This window comes from Cricetulus griseus, chromosome 6 (assembly GCF_003668045.3).
Source record: "Cricetulus griseus strain 17A/GY chromosome 6, alternate assembly CriGri-PICRH-1.0, whole genome shotgun sequence".
Lineage (NCBI taxonomy): Eukaryota > Metazoa > Chordata > Mammalia > Rodentia > Cricetidae > Cricetulus > Cricetulus griseus.
The window spans coordinates 97,132,649-97,154,806 of record NC_048599.1 but is presented as its reverse complement, the minus strand read 5'-3'; the positions used below and the strand labels follow the sequence as shown (position 1 = coordinate 97,154,806).

The following is a 22,158-nucleotide window of genomic DNA, read 5'->3' as shown; positions in this document are numbered from 1 at the left end:
TATGCTGTGATATCAAATCTCAAAAAGCACTGACTATAAACTTTGAACAACATGATATAAGTTATTTAATAGCCTACATTGTAAAAGAACTGCATTTTGAATAAACGTTCACAAATACCTTTGAAATGAAGTAGTATAACAAACCAATGCTTACCGTTGAGAGATATTAAGTTTCTTTGAAAACTTACTATGAGATACACAAGGCAAATGACCAGTACTTACCTCCCTCTGACTATGTTTTCTTGAAGGAGCTCTTGGATAATGATACTTATATTGGAGATGTTGACCTTGTTAATGAGACCATTGATTGATTTCTTCAGGGCCTCCCAGCTCATCCTCTGATAGGCTAAGCTAAAAATTACCAAAAAAGGCAAAGTCACAAGGGACCTTGGAGCTGAGACACCGTCATAACATTTGAAAGACCTCCTGTTTATGCAGCTATCCTGCTGAAAGCTACATGGCCTCACTGTTTTTAACTTACTCTTGGGCATTTAAGCCTCACTTGCTTTTTACATTAAACTTGATAATGCTCAGTCTTTTAAGGCTCTAAAAATCTATGGTTTTTATAATTATTTCTTTTGGAATTTAATGTTGGATGGAGGAAAACATAACCTTTTTTCCCATATACTTCTTTTGAAGTCTAGTGAAAACAGTACACTTCCTAAAATGCATAAACACAAAAAGATAGATCAGACACTGAGACAGTCCTCAAAACACGAAAAGAAGCAGCTTGATACAGAGTGCTCTGAGTGTCTTCAGACATGAAATAACAAGAAGTGGTAGGAGGCCAAGTATTGATTTTAATTTCAAGTCGAATGGCCATAAACAGTATCTCACAGTAACAAATGGATTGGAAGTATACACTATAGTTATACTTCTAATAGAAAGAGATGCTAAAATTTAGTTGGGGATTAATAAAAATTAAATGCATTTCCCCAGTCCAGATTTGTGACCGGACTACCTGAATCCTCTCTAGGAACCTATAGAATCCCTGTGTAGCAGAGCAGTGTGAACAGTGCTTGGTGGATTATTAGGTCCCTGACACTGTTTAAAACTGCCAGTAAGCAATGAGGATAAGAGGCAGACTGACAGGCACATTTGCAAGTAATACTTTCTTGTTGCTTCAAAATTCTCTGTCAGTCAAGCTCATAACTGCTTACTGCACACACCTAGGTATCAGCCATATCTAGAGAAATATGTCTGTAACTTAGTAAGATATTGCAAGCATGTAAGCACAACCTCCTAGGAAACTGGAAAACATCAAGCACTATGGCTTTTCCTAACACAGGAGCTGTCCTTCCACCCTATCATGGGTCAACTCAAAGGAAAACCTACAGACTCCCCCTCCATTTCTACTGTACCTTCTGACCATGAACAGACCTCCACCATATATGAATTATCTCCTAGAACTGCTTAAAATCCCATATGTTGCTAACTCTTCCCCTGCCTATTGTACCTCTAGATGCAAGAATTCAATTAATAACATTTTTTTTCCTGACTGAATAATCTGCTTTGGACTGGATCAGGAAAAGTAAATACTTCTCACTAATTCTTCCAATGCTGCCTTTATGATGATGATGAAGTTTGCATTAATGGAAGTCATTGCTAAAACTCTCCCAAATATTACATCTCAAAGATCACTGTCAAGGACGGAAGTTCAATCTCCAAGTCCATGTAAAAAATGCCTGTCACACTGGTACACACTAGTAATAGATACGGCAATACAGAGACACGTGCATTTCTGGGGCTTGCTGGCCTGCCAGCCTAACCTATTTGGCAAGTTTCAGGCCACTGAGAAACCCACTCTCCAAAAAGTAAGTAAATAAATAAAAGACAGTGCCTGAGAACTAATACTCAACACTCAAAGTCTCTCTCTCTCTCTCTCTCTCTCTCCCTCCCTCCCTCCCCTCCCTCCCTCCCTCTCTCTCTCTCTCTCACACACACACACACACACACACACACACACAGAGGAGAGAGAGAGAGAGAAACATAAAAAAGTTATGAATTAATATCAGAGCAACTAGCGTACAATGTTCAAAAGAAATTTCTGAAGTCAAAAAGACAAGATATTGTAATTTGTGGTCTCTATCACAGTAAACCGAGTACATTCTTAACAGCTGACACTAATTACACTACTCTACCCCTTGTTCAATGAGGCTATCTCTGTTTTGGAGATGCAGTACATCACCATGCCTGTTTTTGTCTGTGATCTGCTCCTGCATCATCCTGAGCTTTGCGGGAGGAATATATGCTCCCCCAGTTCGGGTGAGCAGCGGATCCTGCTCATCTTTCTTCTTCTTCATGCTAGGTTCCTCCTGAGTAGAACTCTGGGTTACTGCTCGTTCTGGGCTCCTTCTTCCAGGAGATGGAGATTTCCGAGACCTTTTCCGATCCACATCTCTTTCTCTTTCTCTTCGTTTTTCTCGGTCTCGACTTCTGTAAAATGGGGTGGGGGGGGGTGGACAAAGCATAAAATCATTCTTACAATGAACTACACATAGAATGAGTAAGACCACAGAAAATGAAACTGGTTCAGAGTGGTGAAGTAACACCTTACAGAGAAAAAGATCCCTTATTCCAGGGCTCAAGGCTTTATATAAGCTTTAGTCTGGAAGCTGGTTAGAGGAAGGATGACAATTGGGCAGGGGTGGTGCCCGCCTATCATCCTAGCACTGAGGAGGCAAAGGCAGGTTGATCTCTGTGAGTTCAAGGCCAGCCTGGTTTACAGAGAGGGTTCCAGGATAGGCCAGAGCTACACAGAGAAACCCTGCTGAAAAACCAAAATGAGAAGGATAACAATCTTTAACAATAATATGTACTGCAAAACTGAACATGGACATCAAGACCAGGATAACGCTGTTAAGAAATAGTGAATCCAGCATGCCCATAGTTGAAAGAAATGAGTTTGCTATAGTCTTCGTTTCTATTACACAAGTAAAGGAAACTCAGGCTGCGGAGTAACTTAACAGAGTACATACTAACATGTACAAAATCAGAGTCAGACCCCCAGCACTCAAACTGGGCTTGACAGTAATCCCGAAGCTCAGAAGGTAGACAGAAGTTGGATATGTGAGACTCAGTCTCCAAAACAAAACAAGTACCATGTACACGATGAAAAGTTTACTTTTCTGCAGTTAAGATCCCCAACACTCACCGTGACTCCACGCTGTCATCATAAGAATACCCTCTTCTTGAACGCTCATAGTCTGACCGGCTGTAATCAGAGTAATCTCTATCCCGGGGGGACCTTTCTTGTTCTGCATATCTAACAGAGAAGAAAACCCAAGTTGTTCATCGAAAACAACTTTGTTAGACTTGGAAAGTCAGATATTAGTGATGCCAAACAACGTACGACTGCACAACATCATAATGAAGTGCTTTAACTAATGGCTCATTGTGCTGGCACCTATCCAGTCTGAATTACAAAAGCTTCCAGCATGGACACAGCAAAAACGATGCCTGGAATTAACTTAACCCAATATACTCATCTTTATTCACACAGGGATAAATCTGGAAACTACACATATCGGGCAGCAAGAGGCTACTTTACAAATACCTCCTTGGAGCTACACTGAACAAATTAGACCAGCATCAATCACTGCTTGTTCTATTTGACTCTATTCCAAGCATTATAATTATTGAATGCTGTTCTGGAAGCTGCAGTGCTGGGAACATTGAATAGACAAACAAGATGGATCATGTTACATCTACAGTTTGACTCTTCAAACTCAATAAAGTCAGAGACCATTAAGGGAAGTTAAATATATAACCTACATGGTAATATAATTTGGGTTTTACAGATATATTTACAATTACCTTACACTTGTGTATGTCTGATGTGACTGGAGAGGGTAGTAAGTGGTCACAAGTTCCTAAGTGAAGGGCCTGGGAGACCCTGGCAGAGTGGAGTAGGAATGAAGTGCACAATTCCACTTTCGGAATTACTTTAATGGTCCTCACTTAGTAAGGGACACAGCTGTAGTGCTAATAAGAATGCATGATGCACATTACTGGTACTATTTCTAGATTGCTTATTTTATCATAATTATGCTATGATGTAAATAAAAATTTAGCTATAAAAAGCTGTGTGAATGTATCCATGAGCCAGAACAACAAAAGCAGCACTTCAATGTCCACCTTAAAATGAAGAATCAGAGAACTAAGTTTCTTGATGAAAACACAAAATTCACACTTGGCACACAGAGCAGTTACCTGTCTTCTGGAGAGGAGTTCCGGTGGTATGAATTGTGGCTCTCCCTTCTGTCGTGACCAGAGGAGTGCTTCCAAAGAGAAAAGAAGGAAGAAGGAATGCTTCAAAACTGATTATGTTAAAAATACATACATAATATCTGTCTCAGCAAATTAGCAGTACTTTAGAAATTACTTAAAATTTTTATCTCACATACTATCCTGTGAATGTCTATGATGTATGTGTGAGAGACTGTGGGCACACATGCTCCATGGCACACATGTGGAGGTCAAAAGACAATCTGGGAACCGATTCCCTCCTTTCATGAACTCCAGGGACTGAGCCCAGGCTGTCAGGCTTACATAGCATAGCAAGGCTTTCTGGCCCTCAAAACATTTTTTAACAAGACTAACTCATGTTATACTAACTCATGCTTAAAATCTGGGTTTCTAAATATTTAAATTTTTTATTTAATTTCTTTGTGACCCAGCCAGCTATAGGCCTACTTTAATTATATCATGCCTACCTTAAAAGATCATTTATTTATTTGTTTTTTATTTATTGAATTTCTCCAACAAACAGAATAGGGGCTGAGGAGATGGGCAGGGCATAAAAATAGTAACTGTGTAAGCCTGACAGCCTGAGTTAATTCTTAGGATCCACATAAAAAAATTGGATGCAGTGGGTGGTACACATCTGTAATTTCAGCACTCCTACCGTATGTGGGAGGTAGAAACTTAAGAAGAGGCAGAAGGCAGCATAGTGGCAGAATCCACAAGAGATACTGCCTCAAAACAGAAGGCATCTTCCCTCCTCCCTCTCTCACAAACACAAACAATAAATCTTAAAAAATAAAATAAGAAACACAATGAAGCTGAATTATTCAATATGTATGATATAGGTTTTATAAAACTTTATACCAAAACCCTAAGCCCAGGGCTAACGTTGTAGTCCTCTGCAGAGCATCTGCTCAGCTTGACTGAGGATCCTGCACTCAGAAACACCCTACACCCTAAACCATCCTAAGTTAAGTTACACACCATAAGATCCACCAAATTCAACAGTAACATAAAATAAGATGTTACTAATTAAGTTATTCCGAGGAACTGTAGATCTTCACACTCGGGAATTAGTTCTGTCTGTTCTAGAGACTCTGTACAGATTTGTATATTAAACACATTAGGCCATGTATGTGAGAGAGAAATAAGACAGACAGATAAAGGAGACATGGGAGGAGACAGATAACAATATAATTGTCCTATCCCCATTTTCTTTTACAAGTGGAGCAATTATTTTGACTACATTAGGAAGACAGCCTCAATTCTGTGCTAATGATTTTTAACACATCTCCGCAACAGCTGTTGTGAACAAAAGGGAGAAGCCAAAAACACCAAAGTCGTGAATCAGAAGGATTGTGTGAATACGATCAAGTAACAAATGACTGGCACATTACAGTAATGCTAACATGAGAGCTTCAGTAGGGAACAATCACTATGGCGCAAAGCTCTGAATGATGATGATTTGCATGCAGCTTTAACGGAGACAGAAGGTCACTAAATTAAAAAACACTTGCAGCTATAACCCAATATTAAGAATATGAATTTCCCTTGACATGCTTTGAGATTAAACCAATACAATAGTTAAGAAAGTAATAAGTCCAAATTTCTTTTACAAATTTTCCAAATTTGTTAACAAAATAAAATCAGGTGACACTGTTCAGTCATTCAGTGTAATGACTTAAACTAGGAAGTGGGTGGAGCAAGGGCCCAAGCCCAGTGGCTCTGAGCATCTCTAGTAGGCCCAGTGAAGTCTTTGGAGGTGGGAGTGGTGGGAGAGAATGGCTACTGCCACACCAGTGAATTGCTCATGGCTAATTCAAATGAGGGATGGAGGTAGAGTGAATACAACTGGCCACTGAGTCTGAAGGACATGATACACCTCTTGCTTGGTGTGGTGTCACAGAAGACCCATATAAGGACCACAAGAGTGACCACTGAAGAGACAGAAGGAAGATTCTGAGGTTACATGATTTTCTCAGTCTAAAGACGAATGCTTGCAGAAGGCTCAAAGACAGTTTCATGAGTCTCCTGTCTCCTGCTGACGCTGGCTTTTAACACTCAGTCAACTACCTACTGAGCTATTAGAAAATTAACTGTAGACAAATGCTGCACCAATGAACACAAATCCCAAAGCAGCAGACTTCAGATCGACACAGGAAAGAATCTACTTTCAGGGTTACCATAGTAAGGCCCTGCCAATAGAAACATAAGGCAGGCTGATTGTCTGCTGAGCACACAGGCCGGAGGTTCTTACACCCTGGAGAATGGAAAAGATGAGAGAAGCAGCTTTGACAAGCACACGTTATGTACAGGTCAAGGAGTTCAGTCTTCTCTTTCTTTAGGGAAGTTTAGAAGAACAGAGTAGTGGAGTAGTAGGAGGGATGTGTGCACTTGTAATTAAATAAATTGGCTTTTATTAACTGACTCCAGGGCCCAGTAAACAATACACTGCTTTATCAACCACACACGAGAAAGCAGTTCAATGATTTGCTGTCTCTCCAAGACCACTTACAGCCATGGATTTACAGTTCCTGTTACTGCTCTGACCTCACGTTCTGCAACTCTCTCCTCCTCATCTGTTCCAGTCACACTAGACTCTGGCTATGCCCTTCCTGTTCCCACTTTTTAGCACATTCTTTCCCCTGACAGTTAACTGAAGTCTCTCCTCAAGTGACTGACTACCCTACTTCCTAACAGGCCCTCTGCTCACCTCCCCATTAAAAGCTGCAACACACCAATTCCCCGTACTCTACTCTATTTCTTTTCTCCAAAGCTCACCTCTTACAGTTACATCCTAACATGTGACACAGCTTATTTATTATCACATTTATGATTTACTTTCTGCTTCCTGATACCTAGAAAGTGAACACAATGATAAAAAGGATTTGTTTGTTCATTACTTTGTTAAAGGCACTTGGAGGAGTCACTGTAACATACAATTCACTCTTCATCTGTTGAATACATAAATGTCTAAAGTAAAGTGCAACACAGAGCCCCACTTCCACATATGAAATAAGTGGACAGTCATGAAGGGATCTAGACTGACCGAAAGAATGAGCTACTTGCCTTGCAGATCACTCAGTAAAGCATGCTCCTTCAGAATGATGTTATCTTTGCTTGCATTATTGGTTATTCCTTTTTACACATGTACACATTCAAATGATTTATGTAGAAGCTGATGCATGTAATTACAGCATTACATATGTCTGTACATGCATTATATACATGTGTGTGTACACATACACACACAAACACAGACACAAAGAGAGACAGAGAGAGAAAGAGAGAGAGAAGATATCCAGCATGTTTTCTCAACTGCCCCTCTCATCAATACTATTCTTTCCTCTGTGGCATCAGAGTATTCACTATACCATTCTACTATGTGACTGTAATGTCATAATTCTGTAAAAGCATTGTTTAAAGGGCAGGGCGAAAACTGACTATCATCTTCCATCTTTAGCTTAAGTTTCCAATACTTACTTTCATGGGTGCCACACTACTTTTCATTTTCTAGATCCAGTTGACCAAATAAACTAGATTCCTCAAGTTGGTTCAAGAAATGTACTCAATGGCCTGAGTTCCTCGACAGTTTTCTTTTTCTGTCTCCACACATCACCTAAAAAAAAAAAAAAAAAGAAAGAAAGAAAGAAAGAAAGAAAGAAAGAGAAAGTAACATGAGCTTATTAATGATAACTAAGTGTGCAATGGCATGTTCTTTCCACATATCAGGCATCTGACCACTTCATGTTCCTTTACTGGTAAAAAGCAGATATAATAATTTTTAAAAATTTAATCTTTAAACAAGGTCACAAAAGGATGTGTCCCTAACATATATTAGTAAACAGAAGAGTCCAAGACCAGAAGAACAAACAGAAGGCCTTAATCTGATAGGAAGCAAAGCAATTTAAAAAGAGGTCTTGTAACACTATGACTGAAATGCTTCAGCAAAGAAAACGTCTACTAACACAATCAAGTATGCTATATAAAAAATAAACCCAGGAAACACTACCAATGCTTATATATCAATTATAAATGAAAGAGCCAATGTTTGCGCAGAAACAACCATTTGAAATGTACTCCACATGGAAATGTAGCTTGATAGGCTGATATATGTCTTAACCTGCTCTATGAAAATCATAAGGCTTCAGATGTGTAATATACACATTTAAAGACGAAGTACTTGGTTCTGAATAAACCCAAATCTGCACTAAATGTTTTCTGTGTGTATATGTGCATATGTAAATATGTGCTTGTGGAGGCCACAAGACCACCTCAGATGTCTTTCCTCAGACATTACCCATTTTTCTTTTGAGACAGGATCTCTCCCTGCCTAGAAACTGCCAAGGAGGTTAAGGGCTGGCTTGCTTGTGAATCTTGGACATCTGCCTGTCTCTGCCTTCTCCATGCTGGGGTTACAAGCAGGAACCACCATCCTGGCTTTTCTACAGAGGGTTCTGAGGGAAATCAAACACAGGTCCTTCGGCCTCCAAGGCAAGCGCTTTACTAATGAGCTAACTCCCCAGCCACTAATGTCTTCTATTACCTTTCTGTTGAATATATCTTAGTAACTTCTATAAAGTACAGAATTGGTAGTTATATTCATAAAGACCTGCCAATCAAAATTTCTATTGTAATTACATACTCAGTTTGTGATGTGAGGTAATGAAATCACAAAAATAAAATGTATAGGAAAATTCAGAGAGTACAAAGAACTGTATTCAGTATTAAAATAACTGGATACAACTGGAAAAAGATGAGTGCTAGAAATAGTAGAGATTATCTGATCTCTTTTAGACATGACAGCACTGAAAGGTAACTCATTCCTTAACTACAACATCAGCTATTAGTATTCTAATGAAAACCCAGCCTAAGTTGTGTCACGTCCAGCAATGGCATTTCATGGTCTTTTCACCTATCTTCCAGTTCTTGCCTTCTTTCCACCTCCTTGTAGCTCGAGTTCTAATCGGCTTTAATAATAAAAGCCCAGAGTCAGACATAGGGGTTAAAGCTGAAAAATCAGAGAAGCAGAACAGCCAGCCAAAGTTCTCACCTCCACTTAATTCTCAGATCAAAGGGGCAATCCTGTCCCTATGAATCCTCAGACTGAATGCACTGAGCTCCTGTCTCCTCCTGTCTTATATTCCTCTCTCCCATGCAGCTATATCACTCCTATCTCCATTTCCCTAGTGCCCAGATTAAAGGTGTGAGCCATCACTGCCTGGCCTCTATGGCTAACTAGTGGTGTAACTCCACACTCTGATCTTCAGGAAAGTTTTATTTGTTAGATCACAAACAAAACATGACCACAGCTCGCTCCTCTTTCGTGACCTCCCCCGCACCCAGCCTTAGAGAGGATGGTATAAATGCTTTATTTAGGGCTCAGCACTCAAGAATCACTTACTCTCAGCATCTTTAGAAGCTACAAGGCTCTGCTTTTGCTTCCTATTCTCTGTACAGTCTTTTCATTATAGCCCAAAGTAGGTGTCCTGGCTAGTTTTTATGTCAACTTAACATAAGCTAGTGTCATCTGAGAGGAGGGAACCTCAAATGAGAAAATGCCTCCACAAGATCAGGGTATAGTTAAGCAATGTAAGACATTTTCTTAATTAATGATTGATGGGGGTGGGCACAGCCCACTGAGGATGGGACCATCCCTGGCCTGGTGGTCCTTGATTTTAAAAGAAAGCAGGCCAAGTGTTGCAAGATATCTGACCACTCTGTGAACCCTGAGATTGCATTATTTACTGGAAAAATCTGTTTCTAGTTATGTGTGGCTCAGTCCTATCAAACACCTTTAATCCAAGAGCTTTCTACTTGAATAAAGTCAACACAGACTGAGACAGAACAAGTAACAAGTTGACAGGAAGTGAACATTGAATTATTAACAAAAAAACAGTAAGAGGGAGTCAGGAGGAAGGACCGAAAGTCACACAGGAAGTAGCAGGCAGGGACATTCAGTTTGAGGAGAGTGTTTTGAGATGGCATAGGGGAAGAGAGAAGCTTCTGGGACATCCATGGAGGAGGAAGGTCAGCTGGGTGCTTTCTCTGCCTCTGAGCTAGCAGGCTTTCACCCCAGTATCTGTGTTAGGAGTATTGGTAAAATCGAACGATTGAGATTTTACTAAAACCAACAGTTGAGCAAGCCATGAGTAGCAAGCCAGTCAGGAGCACTCCTCTATGGCCTCTATATCAACTCCTTCTTCCAGCTTCCTGCTCTGCCTGAGCTCCTGTCTTGGCTTCCCTCATTTGACTGTGATTCAGGATATGTAAGTGAAATAAACTTCTTACCTTACCAAGTTGCTTTTGGTCATGGTATTTCATCACAGCAATAGCAACCCTAATTAAGACAGCAGGATTTGTCAATGGGTATACATTTAGAAGGCAGTATGACATTACCTGCTTAACTAAATAGTAAGTTCCCCACTAAGTCCCATGACTTTGATATTTGACTTTGATGTTTGACTGGGATTACACTTTCATGCATGAGTTTCCTCCTGTGGAGTGGACCTCAAAAATCAATCTGAAAGTGGTTGGTTACACTCATACCAGTAGTGTCACTATTACACAGGTGGCCACATCCTGCCTGGCAGGTTGGTAATGAAGTTTACAGGATTCACATCTGAGTATTTGCTTCTTTTCCTCCCTGAATAACCTGTATATGTTCCAGCTCTCTGAAAGCCAGGCAGCAGGGAGGAAGCTTTTGGCTTACTTCCAACGTGTTTTCTCTGTATTTTGCAATCAAGGTATGTGGTATCTTTAGCAACTGGAGCTTAGCTAATTCTGGTGGGCAACCATGGGGGATGATAAGTTTGATGATTTTTTTTCTTTTTAACTTAGTTTAACAAAACTAAGCTACAGTGTTGAAAAAAAAATTCCTTAACTATAGTTAGTAAAAAGCATACCTAAAATTTAAAGCTAGATTTATCTGATGCCTACCTAAATCATCCAAGTGCACCTCAATGCAAACGCCAGCATTAGTAAACTGATACCAAGTTGATAAGTTATAAAATGGAAAATCTGCAAAGTGTTCTTATCCTAAAACTGGCCTATTCCTTTGAAGTGCCAGATTTAAAAACTATGATGTTAATAATAATGAACAGCAGTAAGGAATTCTCACTTAATCAGAATACCGAAAATGCACTGTGCAGACATGGTAGAAGCAAACAAATCACTTGCCTCCACTGTGCCAGAACTGGCACTTTCCTCTGTGATTCCAGTGACTTCTCAAACCTGGCTTTTCTCCTTGTCTTTCCACAGTAAGAGCAATTTTCTATGTGTTCCCCTTCAAAATGCTTTATTGAAATTTAGCAAGTTTTCTTGCTGATCAGTGTTATCCTTTCTGTCTGTATCTTTCAACACCCCAGGGCCAATTCCAGACACTCACATATAATCTTTTACATTTCCATGTCTCAAAATGTAAAGAGCAAAGCTGTATATGGCAGCTGCAGTTAAGAAAGGCACAGAAACTCCTCTCCCTGCCCAGCTGTACACAGAACACGCCTGAAGGAAAGTTCCGAGAACTCAAGACTGTGGAAGCTTCATGCTTAGACTAACTGAAAATTCCAACAATGAGAGCGATTTGTCTAGAATTTGAAGCTCTTGCTGCTCTTCCCAGCACTACTACAGACTTTATGATGAATTATTAAATTCCTCGTCCTGTCACAAGTAAGCAACTCAGCAAAAGCACACCTGCTTTGCTAGCAAAGAGGTATTTCACAATAGAAGATGCAGCATGCCTGGGAACAGCACTTTACAATGGTGATTTTCCTTTGTTCCAGCAAGTGCCAGAAAGCAAATATGCAATAGCATTTGTAAGACACACTTAAAACTGTAAACCAGAACCTATGAAATTACATATTTAAAATTACATCAAACCTTCAAAACACGAGGAAATACTCTGATGGCCAGACTGCACAGGCCTCTGGACTCTCCATTAGTATAACACTCCTACCACCGTTACTTGGGCATATTCAATTCATGAAACATGAGACACAAAACTTGAGACACAAGACTATTAAGTCTGTGCTTCTCCATTCTACAAATGAATGACAGATATGCTTGGTAAACTAAATATTCTAACTGCTTAAAAAAATCCAGACTGCCGGATGGGGAAATGGTAATATTAAACAACACTCAAAATTTAAGAACCATCTTAAGTTTGGTTCTAAATGTCAAAAGGGAAGGGGATACAATGGGATTCTCAGAGATATGCCTTCCATTTCCAAGTAGAAAATGAGAGGAAGACTGGGCACAATACACATCCTCTCTCTCTCTCTCTCTCTCTCTCTCTCTCTCTCTCTCTCTCTCTCTCTCTCCCTCCCTCCCTCTCTCTCATGCACACAAGAACATTAGCATGCCAAGAAAGAAAAAAAAAGTCACAATTTTAGGGAGTCATCATATACTTCTGGTGCTTTTTAGAAGACTCACCAGGTACAAGTACTGGTTGACAATGCTTTACCTGTAATCTTAAATCTCAAACTCTCTGAGAACACGAAGATTTCTGTTACATATGTGGCAAATCATTTACCACCAAAACCTGGAATGCACATCTTGAGTCAGTGTGCTTCTTGAAATATCAGTGTGCTTGATCAGAAAATGATGGCTTGCACCCCAAAGGGAAAATGTTACAAATATTCCACAGACTCTATTTCTTTCCTAAAACATGAAAATTCACAAATGTCAAAATGGGTCTGATGCAACCATTTGTAATAACGACATGAAGACCTATACTTGCTTCCAAGTCACTAAGTGAATTTGATCCCCCGAAACAAGTGGGAAGCTGTGCAGATAGCAGAGGATACTACTACCTGTTTCTTAGATATATTTTCCAAACATTTCATCAGTCTTCTGGTCTGATTCTATGTGCAAAAAGAGCTTTGAGTTTAGAATTCTGAGACGCTTATGACAAACAGTAATATGTAGATGATAAAAAAAACTAAAAATAATTTTAATGAGCCCACTGAGCACTATACATTATCAACTGGGAAGAAGTACTATCTGCTTTCATTTCTTGTATCATGAAGCTAGTTAGTCCACATTTAAAAAATAAAAGCCAAGGAATGAATGATACAGTCACTGCTCACTTGTTAAAAAGATTTTTAATTCCATCTATAAGAAGACCTCTGAATGTGTTTCTTTTTACCAAAACATATTATCTATGAGAACAGGAATCTGACCATTTTGCTTCTATACACTAGCTATCCATCTCTAGACTTACCATGCTGGTTTCCATTTTAGTTTTCAACAATAAAAAAAAAAATCTACATGTTGAACATATTTACAGGTCCACTTAAAAAGAAATTATGACATTTATGGACAAATTCCTTTAGCCCATCTTTTGGTCCTACTTTCTCTCTCCCTACATAGCTGAGATGGCCTATTTAATAGGTCTATACTTGATGCCCCTTATTTATTTTTTTTTGTTTGTTTGTTTTTCAAGACAGGGATTCTCTGTGGCTTTGGAGTCTGTCCTGGAACTAGCTCTTGTAGACCAGGCTGGTCTCGAACTCACAGAGATCCGCCTGCTTCTGCCTCCCGAGTGCTGGGATTAAAGGCGTGCACGACCAACGCCCGGCTTGCCCCTTATTCTTAACCTTATTAAATCCCCCTTCCCCTCTGTACTTGGCTTTCTATCCCTACTGTCTCAGTGTCAATCAGAGTTATACAATGACCTGGTACAAAATCCAGAAAGAACCCCTACTTTGACCATATATCACTCCATATCGCTGGTACTGCTGAGCCCTTCTCCCTTTCCTTCCAAGTTTTCACTCCTCAGCTGATATATCGCCCCTCATCTCATTCTCTGCCTCTAAGTTATACTTCTGCTCACTGATTCTTTCATGTGTTCATTACTATATTCTCAACTCTGGAAGCTTTTGAAGAATAGGGTATGTAAGAACATACTATCCTTAATCTTTCATCTCCCTATATTCTCTCTGAAGAGCACCTCCATCCCCACAGTGCCAGATGACACTTCAGTCTAGCCCGATCTTCTCTACGGTGCTCTAGTCAGCCAGAGGAACCTCTATGTGGATATCCCACCAGTCCTCCAAATGAAAGCAGTGCAAACTGGAACTATTTCTTTCTCTCCATTGCAAACCAGCTTTTCCTCTATCTAGCTTGTCCCCTACAAATGTCCCCAAGTGGCAGTTCATTTTTCTTCACTCCCAGTCAGTCATGAGTCCAGACTTCATTTGCTTAGAGAAGAAACCAATATGCTGTAGCACCTGTGTACAGGAGGCTGGTGGAAATTTCTGTTTAGGGAAGGTCCCTGATGAGACCACCCCAGTAGGCAGACTGAGTATGACAAGTTTTCTCAGTCTTTTATCACTGGCTGTAAACATCTGTGTCAGTTCCCTATGCACACTAAACTTTGCCTTCCATTTATGGAGGGCAAGAGTATCCTTGAAAGTCTTGTCCATGGGGTGGTCAGGCTTTCACATTAAACACATATTCCATTAGGACATGCTTTGGATTAACCCATACTTTTCAAAAGTTCTTAAAAGTTTTGGAAACAGAAACCTTTGTCTCTGTCTGTCTCTATATGTTTCACTTTACATTATTTTTTAACAGAAAATGATTTCTCAGTAACAGTCCTGCTACAGAACAGAACAACCCTAAGGGGCATCCTCCTTGCTCCCATCCCCTAAATCTATGGAACTTAGGATTCATTTTCCTAAGCCTGTCTATTCTTGGCTTGCTTTCCCCTACATCCTTGGCTCATAGCTTAGGTGCCAGGGGATAGGGCTTAATTTTATTCAGTAGCCTGGCAGCTCACTCTTGAGCAAGGGTATCATTATAGTTTCTCTTGATCTACTGACTAAACTCAGTTTTTCACCCATTTTCATAACAAAGGCCAAAGACCTTAAATTTAAAAAAGAACATGATCATCCTCACCATACTCAGTAAATACATGCCTTGTAATAAAACACTTTAGTGCTTCTAATCGTGTACTAGATGTTTTCTTCAATTGCTCAAGCTTGTATTTGTGCAGAAGAGTCTCTTTGATGCTATAACAACTGAAAAATATATGATACAGGACTCCCAAAATTATGAAGCTACAGCATAGTTATAGTCTTCCTGGTAAAAACAGTGGCTGTGGAGAGGGAGGCAATACTTACATTATACAACACAGAAGACATCAAAGGTCAATGTTCTTATCCTTAAGGTAGAGAAGAAATATCTAAATGTAGCTACACCACAAACAGATTTGCTGGAAAAGAAAAAGCCTGGGGTGTACAGAAAGCAGGAGATACTAAGGCCTACTCCTGAAGGACAAGTAGGAATTACCCACGTAACAAGAGAAAGTCATTCTGGATAGGTAAACACATGCATACAGGCTGAGAGACAAAAAAAAAAAAAAAAAAAAACCCAAGGTGGGTGACTAAGTCATTTGAATAAATGGAACATATAGAAACTGAACATAAATGAGATGGACCATAAGAGACCGATGAAGCTAAACCATGAAAGGCTTTTTATGGATATAGCAGAGCTTTGAAATTCTCCATCATAGACAGTACCAGACTCTTAACAGGTTCCAATTCTAAAATTAAGTTTGAGAAAGGGAGGGTGGTTTTTCATTATCTTAGATCCACAAAGGACTAAAGTTAGTCTGACAACATATAGAGAACACTCCTCTGTCTCTTATTCTTGGAACCACCAAGCTGTCTGTCATAATCTGCATCAAGGCAGCACTATTAGGTGCTGTGCCCTTTTAGGCACAGAGGAAACTGGACCCTGATGGTACAAACATAGGAGTGTATCACAGGCCTTCATCTAACCTTCATACTTTGTATCCTCCCCTTCCCCAAATCAAATCTGGTCCTCAGCTTTACTATTTAAATGTAGAGCTGAATATATTCTGCTAACTCTCATAGAATGAACTGGAATGACCTTTCTGATCATTATAAGTTTTGTTTGTTTTTTTTCCAGAGCACAGTCTGGCTTAAAGGAAATCTCTCCACAGAGAAATTTACAACATAGCCTCCAGACACACAGCACTACTACCCGCCACAGAAGCTCTGGTCTAGAAGGAAAGTACTCAATAAACTGGTTCAGAGAACCCAAAGGATTACTGAGCTTTGTGCAGCTTAAGCCATTAAAGAGTTAGGTTCAAGCACAGATTAAACATCAGTTCATTCTGGGTCTCTCATAGCAGCTCATTCTTTAATCACCGAAGCTTTTTCCTAAAGAAGGAAGCCCCATACTTGTTTTTCTGCTTTCTGCTCACTAGGATTTACTGATGTTACAAAAGGCAAAGGTGTGTTTCAATCCACTCCTCTGCCCATGTGCTAACTTTTAAGAAAATCCTTCCAAAGTTTGTGCTGTGGTCAGCATCCAAATGTCTTTTCCCACATTTACCTGGGAGATGTAAGAAAATGTGTAACAAGCCTGAGGAGCTGCTGAAATCCATACTAGAGTCCTTTGTGTTCCCCTACCCTCTCATGTTAGTAAGCTCAGACTTAAACAGAAAACAAAGGAAATTTGATAGTATAGCTGTATAAACTAATAACCACTTCTTTTTGAAACTAGTCTATGCCCTGACTGAGTCTGACTAGGCCAGTCATGAACAACTTAGGATGTTAGGGATAGAAAAAAATGCAGTCTATTAAATACAGTGCACAATTCACCGAAAAAATGTAGCTCATTTTTACATGTAAGGGTGTTTTGCCTTCATGTACATTATGTGCACAACTCAAGTGGCTGGTGCCAGCACAGCTCAGCAAGAGGCTATCCGGTCCTCTGAAAACTGGCATTACAAATGGTTGTAATTCACCATGTCGGTGCCTGGAACTGAACCCAGGTACTCTGCAAGAGCAGCAAGCACTCTTAACCTCTGAGCCATCTCTCCAGAGGCTTACCATGCTTAAAATAATTCATGCTTCCCCAAATCATTCTCTGCTTCCCTCAAATAAACGTTGGCGGGTATAATGGATAAAATTGTCTCGCAATTACAGCAGGTGAAAATAACTAGTACTGCATACCTATGTTTGGGACTTAAGAATAGTACAGATATTTTAGCGTTAGGATTAACGACGAGAGATAAAACGCACACCAAGCGAAACATGGAGCACTAGGGATAAGGCACACGACAGAGGTTCAGTCAAGTCGATGAGAAAGAACCACAAATGAAAATGTTAACAGGGTTGGCCAGTGGGCTATTAAGTTGAATGAGGCAAGAGCGTTACTACAGTTTATTAATGCCAGCCCCGGGTCCTGAGGAGCAGGGACTTCAGCAAGCGGGACTGCGAGGATACGGCCCTGGGAGCTCCCAGGAAAGGCGTCCACCCGCGAGAACCTAGACCAGAGCCCATTCGCTCAGTCCCCTCCACCAGCGCCAGGCCCGGCCCGCTCACGCCGCACCGCGCGGGGCGCGGGCCGCCGGTGGAGACGGCGCAGCCACGCGCGGAAAGCGAGGCCCACCCGGCCAGCACCCACTCGCATGCTCCTGTCCTCTACACGCGATCCAGCACCCCGCCGCCCCCACTCTGGCTGCTTGTCTATCCCGAGTCTCCAGAGTTCGGTAATTACCTAAGGCTCCACCGTGCCGCCATCGCACCGGAAGTGCGTCACTTCCTCTTCCCGGGTGAAGGCAGAGCGAGAAATTCGTGGAAATCTGGTAGTAAATTGACTCTAGTATGTTACTCTAGTAATGATAATACCGTGAGCAACACCAGAGTCAAAGCAATCCAGCCATCCACCCTGTCCCTCCTTGCCAAGACTGTGCGAAAATAGAAGTCCGTGTGAACTACAATGTCCAGGATCCTCTGGTAGCGCGGACGGAAATGAGAAGTAGTACCCTGCCAGAGATAACCGCGGAGCTTCATGGGAATTGCAGTTCGTAGTGGGTAGGCGGTCACAACAGAGAAACTTGATTGTGGGTTAGGTTTCCAGGCATGCAACTTATTTTAACAATTTCTATTACCATAAAAAGTAGCTCTTAGCAGTCACTTTCTGTTGGCTTTGTTTTTTGTTTGTTTGTTTGTGTTTTTGCAGTGTTGAAGCTTAACCTTAAGATACGTACTAGGTAAGTACTCTACCATAGAACAGAGCCTTACCATGAAGATCTTAAAAATGAGTAGAGTTCCCTAACCTGGTGGAGTGGCACACACCTTTAATCCCATCACTCTTAGGAAGCAGTGGCAGGTGGATCTCTGTGAGTTTCGAGGCCAGGCTGGTCTACAATGTGAGTCCCAGTGTTATGGTAGAAGTTTTACCCCAGCCCCTGACATCCATATATCCAAAGAATCTGGAATGTTATGGTGGAAGTTCCACCCATATCCCTTCCCCTATCTCCCTCCAATCCCTGCTTCATCTCAGAAAGCCTGCCAAATGATGACCCTCCCAGAGATGCTCAAGACCACTCCACAGGGTATTTAAACTGCTCCCCGGGTAATAGACATGTGGTTTTCAAGTCTTTCTTTCTGTCTCCTCTCTTGGGAGCTGGAAGTCCATCAGGGAGTATCCATTAAACATGGACTTTTCTCTAATTCGGTTTGATTTTGTCTGACATGGATTGCTGCATCGGTGGAGAGGCTTATCCGGGTATAGAAACCTTTCATCCAGGATAGCCAGAGCTGTTAACACAGAGAAACCCTTTCTCAAACAAGGTAGAAATCTCTTTCAGGCTTTTGACAAAAAGCTTTACCAAACGTCTGTTTAGCAGGGGGGAAAAGGTGACAAAATGTTTAGTTCCAAGATTTTAAAATCAAGTGAATGGAACCCAACATGTTGGTGCTCACTCCCAGCCCTTGGGAGGCCAAGGCTGGCATATGGCATATCTGTGTGAGTTCCAGGACAGCCAGAGCTACATAGTGAGCCCCTGTCCAAAAAAAAAAAAAAAAAAAAAAAAAAAAAAAAAAAAAAAAAAAAAAAAGAGCAAAATAAAAAGCAAAAAGCAAATTGTAGATAGATTGTTAGATTGTGACTCTTTGGTCTTAGGGAGGTACCACCTGGCATGCTTAGGATAAGGAGAACACTACTTTGTAACGCTGGAAAGTAAAATCTGTAAGAATTCACTGAACTGGCATCAATTATACTGTTTCCTTAATCTTTGATTTTCAGTGCTACCAAAATCTAACCTTTAAAGTACTGCTAATGTGATTGGAAATCTCTTCCTCAGACAATAGCATATATCTCCAAACATTTTATAAATCAGGCTTGGCTTCTTTAAGAATTGTGACTTTATTTTAAAAGAGAGACAGAGTCTCACTATATAGCCCTGGCTGGTGTGGAATTCACTATGTAGTCCAGGCTGGCCTGGAACTTAGAAAGAGTCTCCTGACTCTGCCTTCCAAGTGCTGGCATCAAAGGCCTGTACCACTACACCTAGCTTCTCTATTACAGTTTTCAGGTGAGTGTGCTTTCTTCCTTTTCCTAGAGTTGTTATGAATAAGAATAAAAATCCTGTGTTGGGCATGGTAGTACACTTTAATCCCAGAACTTTCTAGGCAGAGAGATCTCTAAGAGTACAAGGCCAGCCTGGTCTACATAGTGAGTTCCAGGCCAGCAAAGACTACATAGTAAGACTGTCTCAAAACAAAACAACAACAACAACAAAACAAACAAACAAACAAAAAACCGCCACCAACAACAAAAAGAGCAAACAAACAAAAGAATTAAAAACCCAGAGCTGGTTCTCCACAAATGTATTAGAGTTTCTAAAGGAAAGATCTGACAGAATGAATACATAATGAGGGATTGTAGCTTGAATTCTAATTGGCTTTAAAAATAAAAACCCAGAGTCAGACATAGGGGTTAATGCTGAAAGATCAGGGAAACAGAGCAGCCAGCCACTAGTTCTTACCTCTACTGAATCCTTAGATCAAAGGGGCAATACTGTCCCTATGAATCCTCAGAATGCTGTCTCTATGAAACCTAAGACTGAGTATTGTGAGCTTCTGTCTCCTCCTGCCCTGCCATATATTCTTCTCTCCACCCAGCCATATCCCTTCCTGCTTCCACCTCCTCAGTGCTAGGATTAAAGGCGTGGGCTCCCAAATTCTGGGATTAAAGGTGTGAGCCACTACAGCCTTGTTTGGCTTCTTTTTGAGAGTGGATCAATCTAGTATAGTCCAGGGTGGCCCTGAACTCACAGAGATCTGCCTGTTCTGCTTCCTGAGTTCTAGGATTAAAGGTGTGAGTCACCACTGCCTGGCTTCTATGACTAACTAGTGGCTTAGCTTCACACTATGATCTTCATGCAAGCTTTATTTGTTAGATCGAAAACAAAATATCACCACGAGGGATGTATCACTGGCTTACAGGATGTGATCTGGATACCACCAACAACAGTTGCCTCACAATGGAAAGCCTAAGGATTCTGTAACTACAGTCCATGAGACTGCAGTCTCCATAGTCCCAGTCTGGTGCTGGAGGTCCGGAAGACTCCTGGAGAGCTGCTGGTTTTCAGTCTGTGTTGGAACCCTGAAGAAATTGGATTTAATGCTGGCAGCAACAGAGTAGGCAAACTTGCCAGTGAGGATGAGGGCAAGCAAACAAAAAAACAATTTCTCTCTTCCCTGCCCTTTTCTGTGGGCTGCCACCAGCTGTAGAGGGGATTAAGGGTGAGTCTTTCTTTTTCAAATAATCTGATTAAAATAATCCCACTGGAGTGCCCAGGAGCTTTGGTTTTAGTTGATTCCAAATGTCAAATTGACAACTGAGGTTAGCCATCTTAAATCCATGTGCCCACTGTGATTCTGGTCATCCAGGGCTGAAGAAACACTGTGGTTAACAAGAGCCCTGCTCCACTATAGTGAAACCTTTGCTTTGCTGGGATAGTTGATGCTGGTTAGCTGGAGATGAGAAATTAGGGCTGTTAAGGAAGAGAACAGCATTAGCTGGGCAGTGGTGGTATACTTCTTTGGACCCAGCACTTTGGAGGCAGAGACAGGCTGATTTCTGTGAATTTGAGGCCAGCCAGCTTGGTCTACAGAGTGAGTTCCAGGACATCCAGAGCTACACAGAGAAACCCTGTCTCAGAAAAAGACAAGAAAGAAGAGAACAGCATCATTACAGTGAACCCTTCTGGTAGTATTTTCTCACAGTCAACATTCATCATCCAGAGGAGGTCAAGGCTGCATCCCACTCTAGCAGCAAACAATGGTAAAGTATAGGAGACTCCCATGTGCTACTGGAATGAGTCATGGGGACTAACTGAGGCTCTGTTCCATGAGAGACTAGGTAAGGTCATTCCTGAATTTGTAGCCTTAGTTACAGTGAAGAAATGTCATGGATAGACGTAAGACTTGGCAACATGTGACGGAGTCAGAGTTCCCAAGAAGAGACCAGGAGTCCATTAGCAAAGGTGCAAATGACAGGACCATGAAACTGTTGGTGGAGTTTTCCTGTCCCCGAAGCCACTTCCAAATAACCAACACAGAGGCTTAATTTTATTTATAAATGCTTGGCCAATAGCTCAGGCTTGTTATTAGCTAACTCTTACACTCTAATTAACCTATATTTCTTATCTATGCTTTGCCATGCTGCTTATGGATTGTTACCTCACTTTCTATACATTCTGTTTGCTCTGTGGCTGGCTGGTGTCTCCTCTGACTCCACCCTTCCTCATCCCATCATTCTTACTTTAGCTTTCCCACCTAACTTTATCCTGTTCAGCTATTGGCCAGTCAGCTTGTTTATTAAACCAATCACAGTTGCATATGTTCACCACAGTGTAAAGGAATATTCCACAGCATGGATGGATGACTACCAAAGACAACTGCTTCTGTGGAGTAGAGCTGATGTGAGCTTGTAAGATGAGCTTTGTGTGGTGTGGAGTAGTGGACTGTCCAGGCTCTTTGGGATCCAGAGGATCATGAGTGGGTTCCAGACATCAGGCACTGAACCATTTACATTGTGAAATTTTGGTTTGCTTCAATTTGATTTTGACTGTGCTTCTCCCCACCC

The 22,158-nt window shown here is 41.0% G+C and overlaps 1 protein-coding gene across 3 annotated transcripts in view; it reads right to left on the bottom strand.

The window, feature by feature from the left end:
* Window positions 1-17,967, bottom strand: part of Cwc22 (CWC22 spliceosome associated protein homolog) — a 43,986-nt gene extending 26,019 nt beyond the window's left edge. Inside the window, exons 1-6 of one of the 3 annotated variants that reach the window (XM_035446345.1) lie at window positions 17,779-17,967; window positions 7,729-7,864; window positions 4,213-4,280; window positions 3,155-3,265; window positions 2,194-2,436; window positions 223-351 (exon numbers count right to left, since the gene is read on the bottom strand). In XM_035446345.1, coding sequence (XP_035302236.1) covers window positions 223-351; window positions 2,194-2,436; window positions 3,155-3,265; window positions 4,213-4,280; window positions 7,729-7,755 — 578 coding nt within the window. In that variant the 5' untranslated portion in view covers window positions 7,756-7,864; window positions 17,779-17,967. Of the gene's footprint in view, window positions 1-222; window positions 352-2,193; window positions 2,437-3,154; window positions 3,266-4,212; window positions 4,281-7,728; window positions 7,865-10,536; window positions 10,586-17,778 lie in introns of those variants that run through there. The other 2 variants (XM_027420089.2, XM_027420090.2) reach the window with 2 other exon arrangements.
* Between the last annotated feature and the right edge of the window lie 4,191 nt (window positions 17,968-22,158).